The sequence below is a fragment of the Strigops habroptila genome, chromosome 1, assembly GCF_004027225.2.
Source record: "Strigops habroptila isolate Jane chromosome 1, bStrHab1.2.pri, whole genome shotgun sequence".
Lineage (NCBI taxonomy): Eukaryota > Metazoa > Chordata > Aves > Psittaciformes > Psittacidae > Strigops > Strigops habroptila.
In genome coordinates, this window is record NC_044277.2 from 150,896,969 (window position 1) to 150,913,356 (window position 16,388).

Below are 16,388 nucleotides of genomic sequence, written 5' to 3' on the forward strand. Positions count from 1 at the left end.
TGCCTCACACAGCCCTTTCTTTATAAAGTAAGACAATGGCTTCTCCTCAGGGAAACACCCAGCTTTAACGGCCCTGAGCAGCCACACCTGTGGCCTTCACACCCTGCCCACAGCGCCATTTAGCCCAGCAATGCCTCAGCTGTGCTGCCTCCAGCTCCCCACAGCCCTGATCCTGCATAGCCCCTATCCTATCCTATCCTATCCTATCCTATCCTATCCTATCCTATCCTATCCTATCCTATCCTATCCTATCCTATCCTATCCTATCCTATCCTGCATGGTGGCCTGCCCCACTTAGGGGCTGTGGGGACAGGCTCTGCTCCCCAAACCTTAGGGGCAGTGACTACCTTTCACCTCCCTATGTAAAGGTGCTGCCTGATTTCCACCACAGGTGCTGTGTATAAGTGCCCTTGTGTAATTAAGGTGCAGCTGGTGTCCTCTACACCTTTTCCATCTTCTGTCTAAATTTAAAAGGATTATATACGTGGCTAAGCTTGCTCATGATTGAGGAGCTGTAGGGGGAGTGCTCCAGTTATAACTCTGGGGCCCAAATTTTACAGTGTAAGAATGAAGGAAGCTGATGTCACTGCACAGAGTGGCAAAACTGGAGGTTACAGGAAAAAATAACCCTCACTAGAAAATTTGCTGTATATTTCATGGCTCATTCCCCACTGTACTTCATGATATGATTGCACTTACACATCTTGTATATGCTGCCCTTGAGCTAAAGACCCAAATTTTGGGTGTCCCTAGCTGGCATTTGCTCTGTGTGATAGCAGTAGCAGCTGTCCCTGAGCACAGTGGCACTGATGTAGGACTACAGCGTAAAGTGATTTAGTGATACAAATACACACCCCAGATGCCAATGTGAGCTTGTGTATGAAACCCACTCTTAGATCGTTTGTGAAGAAAAACACATAATAATGTATTATTTTAGTAAAACTTAATCAAATTATAGTAGTAGTTCTCTTTCTCTAGCCTGAAAGGGAGACATTTACCAGATGAAAGCATGAAAGGGGGGCTGATATATATGCTTTATCCCCCTAGCCTTACTTGTGCTTGAGACAGCTGCAGATGCAGTGTGTCCAAGGTGGCATTTACCAAGCACGAGCTGATTCAAAGCAGGAGGATACTGACCAAAAAAATAATGTGTCTTTTAGAAAAGCAATTTCAAAAGAATCATTAAATCACATTGAGGGAGGGGATTGGTACCACAGCCAGCAACGCCTCTGCTAACACAACAGCTCTGGATGTAAGTCACTTTTAAGGACAGCTTCATAGACTTCTTCTTAGTTTTGTAACCTTTATCTGAAACATTGTAGGCCCCAATTGCAACCATACAATTCCTATGCCCATCTATCTTCGGTTAAGGCATAAAAGTGGAATTTAAGAGATTAACATTAATGGTGGTAACAGCTAAACTTTTGCAAAGTATCAGTGAAGAACAGGAGGGTGACAGGATCAAGCCCTGGTTTTACACTTCTCTCAGTTGTTGCTGCACCACTACCACAAGCATGCTTTCCTGATGCTTGGTAAGATGCATCCCTGAACTTGCATCTGAGCAGATGCTGTGTGGGTAAAGGTGAAGAGAAAGGACGTAACAATGATGTAGTTTTATTATCCTCAGCCTTCCTACACACAGCTGTTTCCCACAGGTCTCTGCCACAGCCTAATCCTGGCTACTAGTCCTAATCTTTCAAGCTTTGTAAGTCCTTATTACTACTGGTTCAATATATAAAACTGTAAGAAACCTATTAAAAAAAAACACACCCCCCCCAAAAAACCCCCACAAACCCCAAACCAAAAGAAAAAACAAAAACCAAACACCCCTCCCAAAAAAAAAATCCCAAAAAAGACCCCAACCAAAACAACCTGAAATTTTCAGCCTTATCAAAACACCTTTTCTGTTGCTGCCATGCCCTCCTTCTACACTGCATCTCCATTCTTCTCATTCTGCCTTTTTCAAACCCTCATCTTGGCAATTACACCTTTCCCTTTGCACATCAGTCTGTCCCACATAAGTGGATTGTATTAGCTACTTATTCTCAGTTCTCCTTTGGTATGATGGTATGCTCTTACTAAATCATACATTAGATTATAGTTGCAATTGTAAATAATGCTGAAGAAAAGCTAAATAAGTTTCAGAAAATCATCCCCTCCCATCAGAGATAAAATTGGAGTAGTACAGGAATTAAAGTGACTTCAAGCTGCTGAAAGTAGCAATTATATTTGTTCAAATGATAATCCAACGTTGTTTCTTTGTACTAACCTGAAGCTTTTACTTTGCAATAAATGAACTGTATTAGGCACTTGAAGTGAAAAAACACTTGGCTTTGCAATGCTTCCATTTTGAACATTGTAAATAACTAATTGAGGCTGTGGAGAATTAAGAGCCAAGTATCACCTGTTATAGGGGTTTCATGGGTCTGCTTTGTACAAAGACCAGAGTCTACATATATCCAGAAATCTAGAAGTCAGTCACTGTTCTAGTAAAACTACTGGGTAAGTTGATAGGTTTTGTCTGTTGGAAATAGTAATGGCAAGATCCCTGCGGAATTTTTCATTCAAAATGAAACTTCAGCTGTGTTAGAACCTTTAATCCTACAATTCATATGAAAAAGAGAGAAAAAAAGTTCATGTTTCAGTCTGATGTTTTGTAAGCAGAACAGTTTGAGTGCTTAATTCAAAGTTACTATTTCTTTAAAAATTTCCCCTTTTTTAATCTTTAAAAATTCTGCAAATCCACCCCCCAACTCCCCCCCCCAACATTTAAAATCAAATTCAACTTTTCTGGAATTTGGCCCAGAACATATATATACACACATACATGTGTGTATATGTATACATACATAAACTTTCTGCAATTTCTAGAAAGCCAAAAACCATTACATATAAAATATAATATTCAGAAAGAAGTATAATAAAATATTATCTATATTGTCAAATACTATTATAGGAACAGAAGTGGAGGTGTGGAAGTATAGAAGTCTAGAGTAAAGGAATCTAATCCCTGCAGCATATGTAGTTGTTTACATAATTACAAGGTCTATTATTATACTTATTTACGAGGAAAACAAATTATGACTGTACAAATACTTCATTTGAATTATGTGGCTTAGCAATACAAACAATGTTTTTCACATTTTGCCTGTGTAGCTTCGTATTTTTTAAAGGAAAACTGAGCTGCTTTGCCAGTGGGATTTGTCAGCAGAAATTCCCAAACAGCGAGTGAACCTGCCCCACAGGTTTTCTGTTTCTGTCTTTATCCCTAGCCAGGTCCAGTCCTCTCTCCATTACTCCTCTCATCTCAGTTGGCCCACAAGGGCGAGTCCCCTTCCCTACTTCCCCTCACAGTTCCCAACCTCTCTCGGACCTACTGTTCCCTCAAACTCCTACTTTTCCTCTCCATCCCTCACAAATCTCTATTCCTGGTTGACTACTTATGCACTCATTGGTTCAATCATACCTGTATCTTCTCTGGCTCTCATCCTGCCTTCATTTGAATCACACCTCTTCGTCCTCCATCTCCCCCAGAGTGTGGTCAATGAGTACTTAGAAGAGTAAGGGTCCCTGGTGCCATCTCTGCCATTCCCCATGGCAGGCCAAGTTAGAACATAGGCCTTTCAAGGGGGGGGGAGGGGGGGGAACGACACACAGAAATAATCTGATAGCCTTAAAAGAGGGAAGAAAATACAAGTTTAACCTGGAGCAAGAAAGATTCTTTTTGCCACAAGGAAACTTTCCAACAGGGGATGCTAAGTCAAGGATAGTTAAATTTCACAAATAGCATGAGGATACTGTGGAATTGGTGCTGCTGGATTTTTTCAGGAAGCACTTAGACAAATGCCTGTCAGATGTAACTGCCTGAGCCTGTCTCTGTGCAGATGACTTTCTGAGGCTCCTTTCACACCTTCATTTTCTGTGAAGCTTTGGGGGATGTAGCTGTTTAGAGTTGCCAAGTAAACATGTGCCAACTACATTTCTCAAAGGCTTAGAACATCATCAAACATGGGCGGATTGTCACAGGATACCAGAAGAGACATCTCAGACACAGCCTTCCTACTCCTCACCAACTTCAGAGTTTTGCTCTTAAATATGGGGTGTCTTTAAAATGGGCAAGACTTTCCCTTATTTTCCTATTCTCCTTGGGAACCACTGAAGTATTTTAGTTGAAACTGTCTTACAAAATACTTAGGAAGAGATAGCCACCAGGTGGAAATGCTAAGAGCAGCAGCAGCAAAGGCCTTAATGTAGGAAATACTGGCCTACTTCAATTACAGAAAGTTCCACAAGCCCCACCAGTATTTTTCTCTTGGGCTCTCACAAAATGGGGAAGCAGAGAGAGAAATATCTCACGACCTTCACAGAATCCCTTAAACCTCCTATGTGTCTGTTTAAAAGGGATTATGAAATAAAACGGAGTAAGAAGCTTCTCAAAATATCAAAGAAAACTCTTGGGTCAACCCCAAAAGTGCTATTTTAATATTTTTTTCCCATGTCTGACTAAATTTTAAGATGTTTCCCATGAAGCCTAACTGTCATCCTTTGTTTTGTTTCTTCTCTCTTTGCCGTTTTTATTCACCCTTTGGTTTGGAGTTGAAGAATTCATCTGAAATTCTAAAGTACAGAAAGAAGGAATTTAACTGACATTAATTCCTCTGCTTTGTTTTGGTTGTGTTGTCAGGTACTGACTACTATGGCTCGACTCGTGCTCACTTCCCTCCCTTTCAGGTTTTCATTACTGCCAGCAAAGGTATGGATGGTGGCTCCTAAACCAGGATTTAGCCCTTTTACCTTGTCTGGTTTTCAATTCAGAATGGATGTTAATGAATGCCTGTTTATAGCTATATAAGGCTTAGTCCTTCCTCTCCTCCCTCAGTCTGATTTCTGCCTCTTTCTTTTTCATTTCCATCTGAAAAAAAGGGAAATTCCAGTCCATCTATTTGGGCCTGATTCCCATTTACACTGTGGTGGTTTTCCACCGTCCTGGAAATACAAAAAAGCTTTGAAGTAGACATAAATAAATTACTCTTACACCCACTTTACAGCTGGTTTATACTACCAGATGGTATAAAGAGGTCTCAGTATAAAGTAGAATGAGGCTACTATCTCCAGGGGCTGAGCTTCTCCAAAAAGAACAATAACCAAACACAAGCATTTAAAAATGAAACAATAATAGCTATTTTTAATAAGTTTTCTCTTTTCAGGTGCCAATTTCAGTCTTGGTTTCTCCAGAACTAAGGGAAATTACATGAGAATTTTTACAGTTTGCCTTGCGAGAGTGATTGGGGGGAAAAAAAAGACACCAGTTTGCATAGACTATAATTAGCATCATCAGGATGGAGCACACTGGGCTCAATTTTACTGCCCTCTTTTGCTTTCTGTGCCTTCTTGCTGGTTAGCTTGGGAGTCACATCACACAGTTCATACTTAATCAAGCATTGTAGACTACGCTGGTAAATTTGCTCATGTAAGGGCTTCTGAATCTGATGGAACAAGCTTAAAGGCTTCAGGTGAGCATGTTTACCCAAATGTAACTCTCTTTAGCTCCACAGAGTTAATTGTGATAAATCCTGGCAAACATCAGATCAAAAAGAGACACCAAGAACACCTCCTGAACATACTCATGTTTAACATCTGTTTGAGGTTTAGTGTGTTTTTATTTTCTTAGGGAAACATGAGGCTATTCTGGCACTTTTTTAATTTAGAGAGTAACTGAAATTCACCTCTGTACCTTAATAAATGTCTTTTGTATCAGAAATGAAAGACATCGTGATATCAATGAGGTAAAAAAAATTCTCAACACACTGGCCAGATGAAAAGCACAGGTCCTTGTGCAGTTCTTAATTCAATAAAATGCTGTGGTACTTCATGGTCAGAAGGAAATACTCTTTCGGCAGCATGTGTTTCTACTGTGTCCTTCATGAAAGAGTCAAAGGGTACTTTACAATCCAATCCAATGCTGGATATAACCTTTTAAATAAATAAACTGTGGTTTAAGGATTTAGAAAGCACTAGATCAAAGAATGTAATCTTTGAGATCTAATAACTACGGTGATGGGTCTAGCATAAGGACATGAGCAGAATAGAGCAAAGGTTTGCTGAGTATCCACAGTGCCTCTTGGGTTAAAATTCATTACAGAGTCATTCTAAATCCCTAGTTAGGGGGCAACCCTCAATTTCTCCTCTTGCTAAGAATCCAGCATGAACTTGAAAAAAATAAACAGAAACCAGCATATTCAGGGGAATAAACTCCAGCCTTCAGCATTTTCTTGTTGTTGTTTGACTATTCAAAATCCAGGCCTTATTTTCCAAACAAACATGAGCAATGAGTCCATTGCTCACCTCTCCAAGTCTACTTCAGGCGTAGCCTCCAGGTTTTTGCCTACAGACACACCCCCCACCTCATCCCGAATCCTACTCTCCAGGATTAACTGAATGGAGCTGACAAACTGGCTCATTTTTTATAGCTGTACATGTCTGTATCCCATTAAGGCCAATTGAGATCCGAGCCTTTTGTACTGCATAGTCTAATTCACAACACAGTGCTCATGTGAACTTCCCCGCTAAGTCTGTGGGGATACCTGTGGATGTGCTTAGATGGTTTCATGATCACCCTTCAAATAAGCAACAGCACTGAAACAAACAAAAGGATAACTGTGTTCAGAGCCACTGCAAACCCTCACGTTGCTGTTTTACAGCACTCCAGTTTGCCCTCTGTCAGGCTTTGAAGTTGTGAGCTTTGCTCACCAACTTGCACACACAGGTTTTCTTGCCTACTTTGGCAAGAAGCTGGAGCAGGTGGTGAATGCTGCATCCAGGCTTCTGGAAATATCTTCTTATCTTTCTTTATTTCCCACCATGGGCATTACAACGCAAAAACCATCACTTCTGCCTACTGTTCAACCAGCATCTTGTCAAATCTGGCTGCAAGATTAAGCTTCCCCAATTCTGAATTCAATATTGCAACCCTAAGGATATAAGAACCGAGCTGGAACATTCTGTTTTTTGGGGTTGTTTTTTCCCTGTTAATGGACAAAATTGTTTCAGCTCCGAGATCACGGTTTACGCTGACTATAATGATAAATAATCCTGACTGACACTAAGTGAAATGAGTTTGATGTTCTCTGCTTTATTCTTCCACATTAGAAGCCACTTTTACATTGCCACAACTCTCAACCTTTCCTTCAAAAGAGGGGGAGCTTCTTGTTTGCAGACATTATTTCTGCTTTGTATAAGCCATTTGAAGAATGTGAAGCACGCTTTGTACACAGAAAGGGATGGGCACAGTGAAGGGAAGGTAAGACCTACGGCCAGGAATCCTGCAATGGCTGCTTGTTTCCTACAGCCGCTTTATTCTCCTTTATTCCAGATTATTTTATTCCACTTTAAACAGAACAGTTTTTCACAGGAAATCTTTCCATTTTCCCTTCATTAACAACGTCCGAGTAGGAAAAAAAAATACCAAATGAAAGATTTCCCCTCATGTGCTTCAGAGCCTAATCCTGCCTTCAGAAAAGACTGAAAACATTCAGGCCTTGCTGGAACAGTGTCCTGCCTAACAAAGCCGGAGGGAAGTCCAGGATTCTGGAAGCATTCAGCGCTTGGCAGCGTCTGGTTCCAGTACCAACAGCTATAGCCATCATGATAGTACCTGAGAACTGTCAGACTTAGACATTACCAGAGTTATTTGCATCTTTAGCCCTTTTTTATTGCCAAAGCTGGATTCAGTAACGATCAGGCACAGTTCTCTATTGTAATACATTTAAAAAATAGGCATTAATTATAGTTGCTTTAGTCTTAATCTATGCTGCATTTTTTCAGTATTATTCTTTATTCCTCCCCCTACCCAAAGATAACTTCTAGAAACGGGCTAAAGCCTCCAGCTTTTGAAAAATAAAAATAAAATTCAAAAAACCCAAACCACAAAAAAACCCTCAACCAACAACACAACAACCCCACAGACTTTTTATTCTGGTAAAACTCCTCCGTACTTCACTGCACATGAAACATGAGCAAAGCTCGAGTAAAAGGCTGGTTATAGCTTCCCAGCTTGGCTCAGTAAGTGGAAAAGCAGTCAGAGATGTAAAGAGTTTAGTGAAAAGGACAAGGTGCTGATACAGAATTATCTCTTACAATATGTCTAACAGCAGCTGTTGTGTCATACTATTAACATGGCTTTCACTAATCTGCTCGTAAAAACCTCGTGCTCTGTTATTTTCTATTGCTTGAAGCTCTTGTTTCCATAGCAGGGGGTGACTAAAAAAACACTTTTGTCTTTTACTGTTGGCCTTATATCATTTCCTTTTTGGAAGTGCCATTACACAGCTGGATCATGTCTTCTAAACACACGCAAGTCTGAGATCCTTGAAAATGATAGAAACTTGTAAAATAAAAATTGCTTGATGGTGTCAGTGACTGAAGTAGCATGAAGTTCCTTTCTAACTTCAGGGTTTTTGCTTTTGCTTAAGGTCCTGTTTCTCTTCACAGTGTCCTTCCCCATCTGCGGATTCAGAGCCCTATCCTAGAAAGAGTTACCTATGGGAAGAGATCACATGTAGCAAGTAATTGAGGTAACGCACACTGGAAATATCACAGGATCAAAAATTACTCTTGCAAGTAAGATTTTGAAGCACTGCTTATCAAATTATTGGATTTCTTTTGCAGCAATGTGGTACAGGAAAGCCCATCCAGACAAGAGCTGTCTGTTTTGACCCGAACAGCTCTCAGTTTCCTACCCTCTAAATCCCCATTCCCATGAGCAAGGGGCATAGGACAGCTGTGCTGGACGCAGAGAGCAAGATCCATTTGCGAAGGTCTCATCTCTGAAACACAATCCTCAACTGTAAGTATATGAACCAACGTTACTGACATCAATTACTCATGTGAGCAACAGGAAGACTATGCATAATAGTGTGCTGGACCTAGTTTTGCTATAATATAGTAAGGCTCGTGCAAATTGCACCACTCTTAGAAAAAACAGGCTTACTAGTGACTACCAGATCTAACCTAAACAGCTTAAGAAAATTTATATCATTCCCCATGGAAGAGTGTCTTGGAATAAAGACTTTTGGGTCCCCCATTCCTCCCCTTTGTTTTTTTGTAAACTTTCTCCCACTCCCACTTTTGAAAATGGCTCGAAATTTAGAACAGCCTCTTGATCTTCAAAATTTCTTTTGATCTAACAGTTAGATGACGCTCTCCTATGGAACAGCACTACCAGTCAACAGAGAATCAGCAGCAAATATCAACAACTAATCTCTCTCTTTTGAAGAAACAGTCCTACATATCACAGAGGTTTCAAAGCCAATGATGAAACAAAAACCCCGAAGCTATAGTCCATTTACCTGTAACCCTGACATCCTCGAAGAATAGAAGTGCTCAGGAGCCTTGAGTTACTATCTTTAATCCTAATAGTCAGTTCTAATTACAAAAACGTTTGCATAGCAATTCTTTAGCTAGCATTTAAACCAGACTTTGTTACCTTTATTAGCAATGACAGTTACTCAATAGGCAAGTTGGACCAGATCCTGCAAAGAGTTATTTACGTGAAGAGTCCCACTGAGTTCCGTATCGTACTATGCACCTAAAGATTCAGCAGTTGCAGGCTTAAGTGATTTGCCGACCAACTTTTAAGCACACCTTTAGGTCCTGTTAACTTTAATGAGAGATAAACATATCTCTCATTATATATTCTGAACTGACTGATCTGAGGTTCTTCCTCCCATTTTTACAACGCCAGAGTAAGAAGCAGCATTACGAGCAAATGCCGCTGAAGAGATGTAAATCACAGGACAAAAATAATACCTTGCCATGTCCTCGTCTAAGGCTGAAAATGCTGTATATGATTTGTCTTCAATTGTCCTTTTATTTTCTTCCATTTGAGTTGCAGTTCAGATCAGAGAAGAAAAATAAAAGTCTTGTTAGAGCTACAGGTCAGTGTAAGATAAGAGGCTCGGTGCAGCCACTTCTATGTACTGTACCTACAAAAGTGGCCCAGATTGGTATTTAGTTTATCGGTCTAGAATCTAGGAAACACAGGAGAGGTACTTGAATGTAAATGCATTGCCAAAAGATAAAAATCTACATCACAGGACGAGTGTCGCTTGCCCAGCAATTTAAAGAAGGTCATCTGACATACTTCATTTTTCTCTTACAATTAGAATAATAGTGAATATACAGAGTGTAAATCACAGCTTTTTAAAGATTTGACCTTCTAATTGGCCTGAGCCACAAACTAACACATGAGACAGCAGAACAGCACAGAACAGAAAAGAATAAAGAAATTCAATAAGAAAAAATCACTAAAGATGTTTTTAGAGAGCTGATTTCAATTAGAACCTGATTTTAGTGTGAAAACAAGAGAAATCTTTTTAAGCACGAATGAAAATGATAAAAATCCAATTTTTTCTGCTGTAAAAACAAAAGTCAACAGAGAAACGCATTCTTTTGCTGGAATCCAGGCCTAGGACCAAAGAATTTACATATATTAAATTATCAAGATCCAAACTCCTCTACAACAAATATTTATACTGTGAAATATTACAGCCACATTCCTGCATCTCCTTACAATAATGATTTTTAAGGACACAGTATACTAGAAGCATATAAAACAGTGGGTTTCTGCAGAGATGGAATGCTTCATTATCAGAGTAGCAGCTTGTTCATAAATATTAAAAAGTATGGGTTTGAAGTTTTTCAAACATGATTCTTATTGTTTACATTGCCTCTCTTACTACTGAAAACAACAGTCGGTGTGTACCTGTCCATAAGTCTCTCTCACAGTCTTGAACTGCTGAAAACAACTGCTGGTGACTGTAAAGGACAACAGTGTCTGTGCTGGACGTACACTAAGCAGACAAGGGAACAAGTAGTCTGACCTTACCTATGCAAGTAGTCATGCTTACAGGGATGGGTCTAATTCTTGCTAGAGAGAACAGGATTTGTCCCAAACAGTGCACAAATGGGCACAGTTCCCCGCTGTATTATAAAAGTAAGTCTTAAATGTATGGGTAAGATGGTTCATTTCTGTTTGTATATGACATAGGCACTTCTGTATATTAGATTAGAGATGGCAGTGGGTATGCCAAGAGAAAGACACCTGCCCTGCTACTACAAGAATCACTTAAAGATTGCTCAAGACAAACAAACATAATAAATCTGATCTTCATTTGGTAAAAATTAAACTCGTGGGTATGTATTGATTTGCATTGCAAAACAGCATTGACCACAGATCAAACTTCAGAAAAGTGGCCCATGAGTTACAGAAATGAATGGCTTCTCCCAAACATTTATCCCCTATTGTTGTTAATCATGGGCAAGAACACAAAACAAAATTTAAGAAAGCTACAAGCTAAACCACAGAACGCGAAGACCCACCTTGGCTGCTGCAATGTATGAGTTTCATAAATGGGGCTGCAGGACAGAACCCTCTATGGGAAAGGAGCGCATGTTTACCCTTGCATAAATAGCTTTTACTAGATGATGAGATCACATGGAGGATACCATTGAAATACAGAAAATAAACACGGTTAACATGTAGAAGGAGAACTCAAACATAGCAATAATGACTGCAAACGCGTGCTTATTTGAAGAAGAATGTTACCTAATTTACTTCCTCTCAGTTTACACAGCTCTAATTTAAGCTGCCCCCTCCTCCCCTTCCCGTTTTCCTATATTTGCAAGAACCAGTGAACACAGAAATGTGCAGCCAGCCTGGGCCCTCAGGCCGGTGGATCAAGATGGCAGGCTGGCCCGGGCTCCCCTGGGGATAGCAGAGCCAGAAGGGTGATTGGACACAGTGACCTGTCTGCATGAGATGAGACAAAAACAGGAGGGCTGTAATGCTGATGAACTAACCTGTCACTCACAAGCTCAGGTCTGGAAAAAAATAAAAAAAGAGGAAAAAACAACAAAAAAAGGGGGTAAAAATGAAAAGAAAAAACAGAAGAGAAAGGTACAGTACAGATTTAGAAAGCGTATAAGGGAGAGAAAATACAGCACAACTGGAATAATTACATGAGGCATTTAATTACCTGTGCGTTTAGATGGGCTCGGGATATGTAAGGAGTATGGCATAAAAAGCCAGCTAATAGTTTCTATAAGAGCAAAACACATGTGAAGAAATAATGGGTATTATGGTTCAGCGTGCAAGGAAGGATGCTACAGACTATTGCTGACAGGGATCGGGGCTTCATTCCAAACACTCCAGTTATGAATCAAAATCACAATGAGCAATGAGCTTCTAGATCTTGACACGCTAGGCAAGGAGGTTGTTCTTCAGAGTACTTGGCTGGTTTATTGTTTGCTTGGGGGAGGAAAAATCCAGAGGGAAGGTATACTAGCAATTCTGCACCTTGGAGCCAGTACACCCAGGTGCTAGGTAATGGTCAGGATTGTAGGGCTCTGCCTACCATTGCTATCACCAGTGGGAGCCACTGTGGACACTGGTGCTTGGAGACAGATGAAATACATAAAAAAGAAAGTGGAAAATGCATTTAATGATGTACAAGTACTTGCTGTTGAAAATGCCTTTAAATCAGCATGCTCCTGCTATTTCTTTCGTGTCATACACAGACCAGTGTTTGAACTACAAATAACTGCTAGTGTTTCTGATCTCCATTGGAGCAGAGATATACATGTATAGTTTGGGGTTTTAATTAGGCAAGTTCACACTCCATTAGCGGCAAACAAGACTGAATTTAAAGCTACATCTGCAGGATTAGTCAAAACAAAATTTAGTTCTCACAGCTGAAGAAAAAGGCAATTCTGAAATAAAAAGGCCAAATGACAAACGTTTATTTCAGTTTTTGCTTTTGGAGGGTTGAAAGTTAACAAAGACTCTGCAGAACTTTTTCGAAAACAAAAGTGTCAGGAAAAGAACGTTTCTTCTAAAAAAATACAAATGCCAAATATGCAAATCTTTATTATTTATCAATCCTAAATATAGTCTGACACTGTGGAAAGATTTTACGGCATAGGGTTTGCCTTTTGATAGTTATTTTCTCTTGTCAGCTGAGTATTAGAGTCCATAGAGAAGTCTATTTCTATTTTCAGCACTGTATGGTAATTACATTGATTGCTCTGTGCTTCCCAAGTTTTAACTAAACTCTTTTATTATACAACTAGAAAACACATCATTTCTACCCGACAGAAATATTTTTAAACTTTCTGTTCTAGCTTCATATGTAGCTAATGACAACCAACCACTGGACAATGAATCACAACAAAAACATACTTGAAAATGCTGTGGATTTAGGAGCACATTTGGATGTGCACACTTATCTGTATGATATAGAAATATGCACACATACAGGTCTAAAAATAAATGTTTGCAACACTTAAGACATGAACTTGCACGAGAATAATATCCATAAATTCTGCCATTAAAAAACCAAAGAAGTGAGTCACCTCAGATAGCTAAATGTATTTTTCTTTGAAGTCGGTGCCCTTTTACTGATTTGAGCAAAGGAAATACACTAACACACCATAGAAACATTTTTCCAGACATGCACTGAACTTTTTTTTTAATTGATGAAATATGGAATGTTACACACAGAAAAAAAAACCCCATGCTCCTACCCTTTCCAGCCTCAAAACCACTTTCTGAGAGCCAGCAAGCTTTAAACATAAAATAGCTAACTTACACTTTCTTATATGCCAAAGCAAAAGTTACATTAAAGAGATATTACAGGCTTTGAGATTTATCAAGGTTTCAGGGTACGTTTTCTGGCAAGTGTACTTGCTGAAAACCTTGCCATTGTATCTGCCTTAGAAGCATTAAATAGATTTCCTTAAGACTGACCAAGTTTAGACAAAAAGATAATTAACCCGCTCTAAAATACATATTTTCACACAGGGTGATAGTGGCAAACATGCCCCACTTTTTAGGTAGAAGCAGCCTAATAGAAAGCTGTTAATGTTTGGGGGATTTTTAATAAAAAATGTATCTTCTATTTTTAAAATATTTAAAGCAATAAAAGTCTGTGGTAAACATGGTATTACATATTTGACATTTTCCGCCCAGAAATGCATTACTGTGTACGATGGTATTAATAAACCATGTGCTTTGAGGGACTTCTGTGCTTTGCCATAATTTAGTTGAAAACAGTGCGTAGGATGCGTATTTTTCCACCATTGTATCAACATATAGGAAACACAAATACTATGTCATCACCTCAGCAGCATGCATTCACTACACTGGAAACATATGCAAAAAAAAAAACCCCTCGAACTTTTGAGAGTTCAAAAAATACCCTTTGCCAGAGACTGATTTACAAGTCAGTGGTTAATGAGAAAGTGTTGAGCACTTGAAATTTTGTTAGAGAAAGACAGACACCCTCCTCTGACTCCGGCTGCATTCACAGGAAAACAGCCCTCCCTGTACAGCAGGACAGAAATAATTTCATTTCTTTCCCCACTTCAGGTTATTATTTGAAAGCAAATGAAAAGGCAATGATTCTTCTCTCTTCTGGCTAAAGCTCAAAACAGCACGGTTAACACACACACATAAAAACTACAGACTTATCAGAAATCACAAAACAGAAAGAGAAGGACTCACTGACCCATTTGGAAGACAAAGACGACAAAACGGAAAAGCTCTAAAAACCAGCTTGTGAGGCCTTTGAGAGATATTCTTCTGGCATTTCATCACAGCAGCCCCAGACCAGTTCACTTCCCTGGTTACAGGGAGGGAGAACTAAATAGAGCTGTTTATTAAAGCTGTTGTGCTGGATTGCATTAGGAAGCACGAGCAGACCACCTGGACCTTTCAGATTGTGGCAGTGTTTAATTTGCAGGCTGTCCCTCTGCAGCAGCAAAGACTACTACATTTACCAAGCTCAATCACACATTATCTGGGTTAGGAGTAAAAGAAGAAAAAAAGAAAAAGGAAAAGAGAAAAAAAAAAAAATAATAATAAAATCCACAGCCTGTAGTACAGGAATACAGTCAATATAGAAATAATGAACAGCATTAGAAATAGAAAGCAACTCCCCAGCAAACATAACACTTGCACTCCTCGCTCCTTCTACTTTAGCACATTGAAACAAAATACGACAGCAAATTAATAAACAGCTTGATTTGGCAAAGCTCAGGCTAAATTATAACCGGGGTTTATTAGGAGAAAAGCACGGTATTTTAGGTTTAACTAGTGATTCCCTGGCCAGATCATTGTGGTTCTTTTGCCTTTCTCACTTTCAGCCCTACACTCGCTGGTAGCTGAAGATACAGATAGAAAGATGGTACTGTAAATATGAATTATGTGAATCATATGGTTAGACCCTTGTGGAAAAAAAAAAAAAAATAAAAGGGGAGTTGAGAAATGGCTGACTCCATACCTGACCAATTACAGCTTGCATGGTCCCTGTGTCCTGCTGAGCTGAAAGATCGCAATCCATCATATGTAGTCTTTGAAAAGGAGAATGGGGGTTTCTGGCATGCATCTGTCAATCAACTTCTGCACTCACAACCATCACCAAAAGCAAGGGAAAAAAAGTCAAGCTGCTCCACCAAATAGGATGAAACAGTCATGTGACCTTCAGCACACTCACACACATACATACTTCCATAGAATGTACGAATTTTCTGCAGATATGAAATGACATTGACAAATACCCAATACCAAGTAAATAAAGTGAGACAAACAGCTACTCACCAAAGACAAAACACTTGCTGTAATCTTCAGCCTAAAGATTTAATAAACCTAAAAGGTGCTTTAAACCGAGGCTTTTCTTCTGAGCCTAAACTTTTCAGATAAGGTGATATAATTTTATACATGCAGACAGTGGTCAGAACTTTAACCCCTCGCGTCCTCTCGCAGCCTCTGATTTTTATTCCCCCCTTTGTACTTCTACTTTAGGGCCGTTTGAGTTCCTGATTATTTTTTCTCTGTAAGTTTCTTTTGTGTCAAAGTGAAGAGGCTCGCGTTGCCTTCTTTGGGTGTGCACAAATTATGAGAACTTGATAGAAGAAAATTACTAGCAGGAAAAAAAAAAGGAGCAGAGGCTGAGAAACCTGTGTCTGTCACGAGCCAAAACGTGCCTCGCTGCTTTACTCCACCACAAGTCAAATGTTTTCTTTATTGGAAATATATATATATAAGTATTAGTTTATGCGAGCTGTTATGAGCACTCAAAATATAAAATATTCAGACTATGTAAATCCTACTTACGGAATCCTTTCCATTTTGAAGGTTAGCAGAGTTTTGGTTCATTCACTGCTCCACTGAACTGACATAAAATGTTGTTACTTATGAAGGCAAACATTACCATTTTTTCTAATGGAAGCAGTTTGTTTCAGATATCTTCCCCTCTGAGTTAAGATTTGCAAGAATTTCTAAGACTGTTTTTTCTTCTTGTCAAAATACATCAGCCACTTGTCTCCAAAAC

General features: G+C 39.4%; 1 protein-coding gene across 1 annotated transcript in view; it reads right to left on the reverse strand.

The window, feature by feature from the left end:
* Nucleotides 1-15,443, reverse strand: part of POU6F2 (POU class 6 homeobox 2) — a 302,801-nt gene extending 287,358 nt beyond the window's left edge. Inside the window, exon 1 of the mRNA XM_030487466.1 lies at nt 15,339-15,443. Coding sequence (XP_030343326.1) covers nt 15,339-15,443 — 105 coding nt within the window. The remainder of the gene's footprint in view (nt 1-15,338) is intronic.
* Between the last annotated feature and the right edge of the window lie 945 nt (nt 15,444-16,388).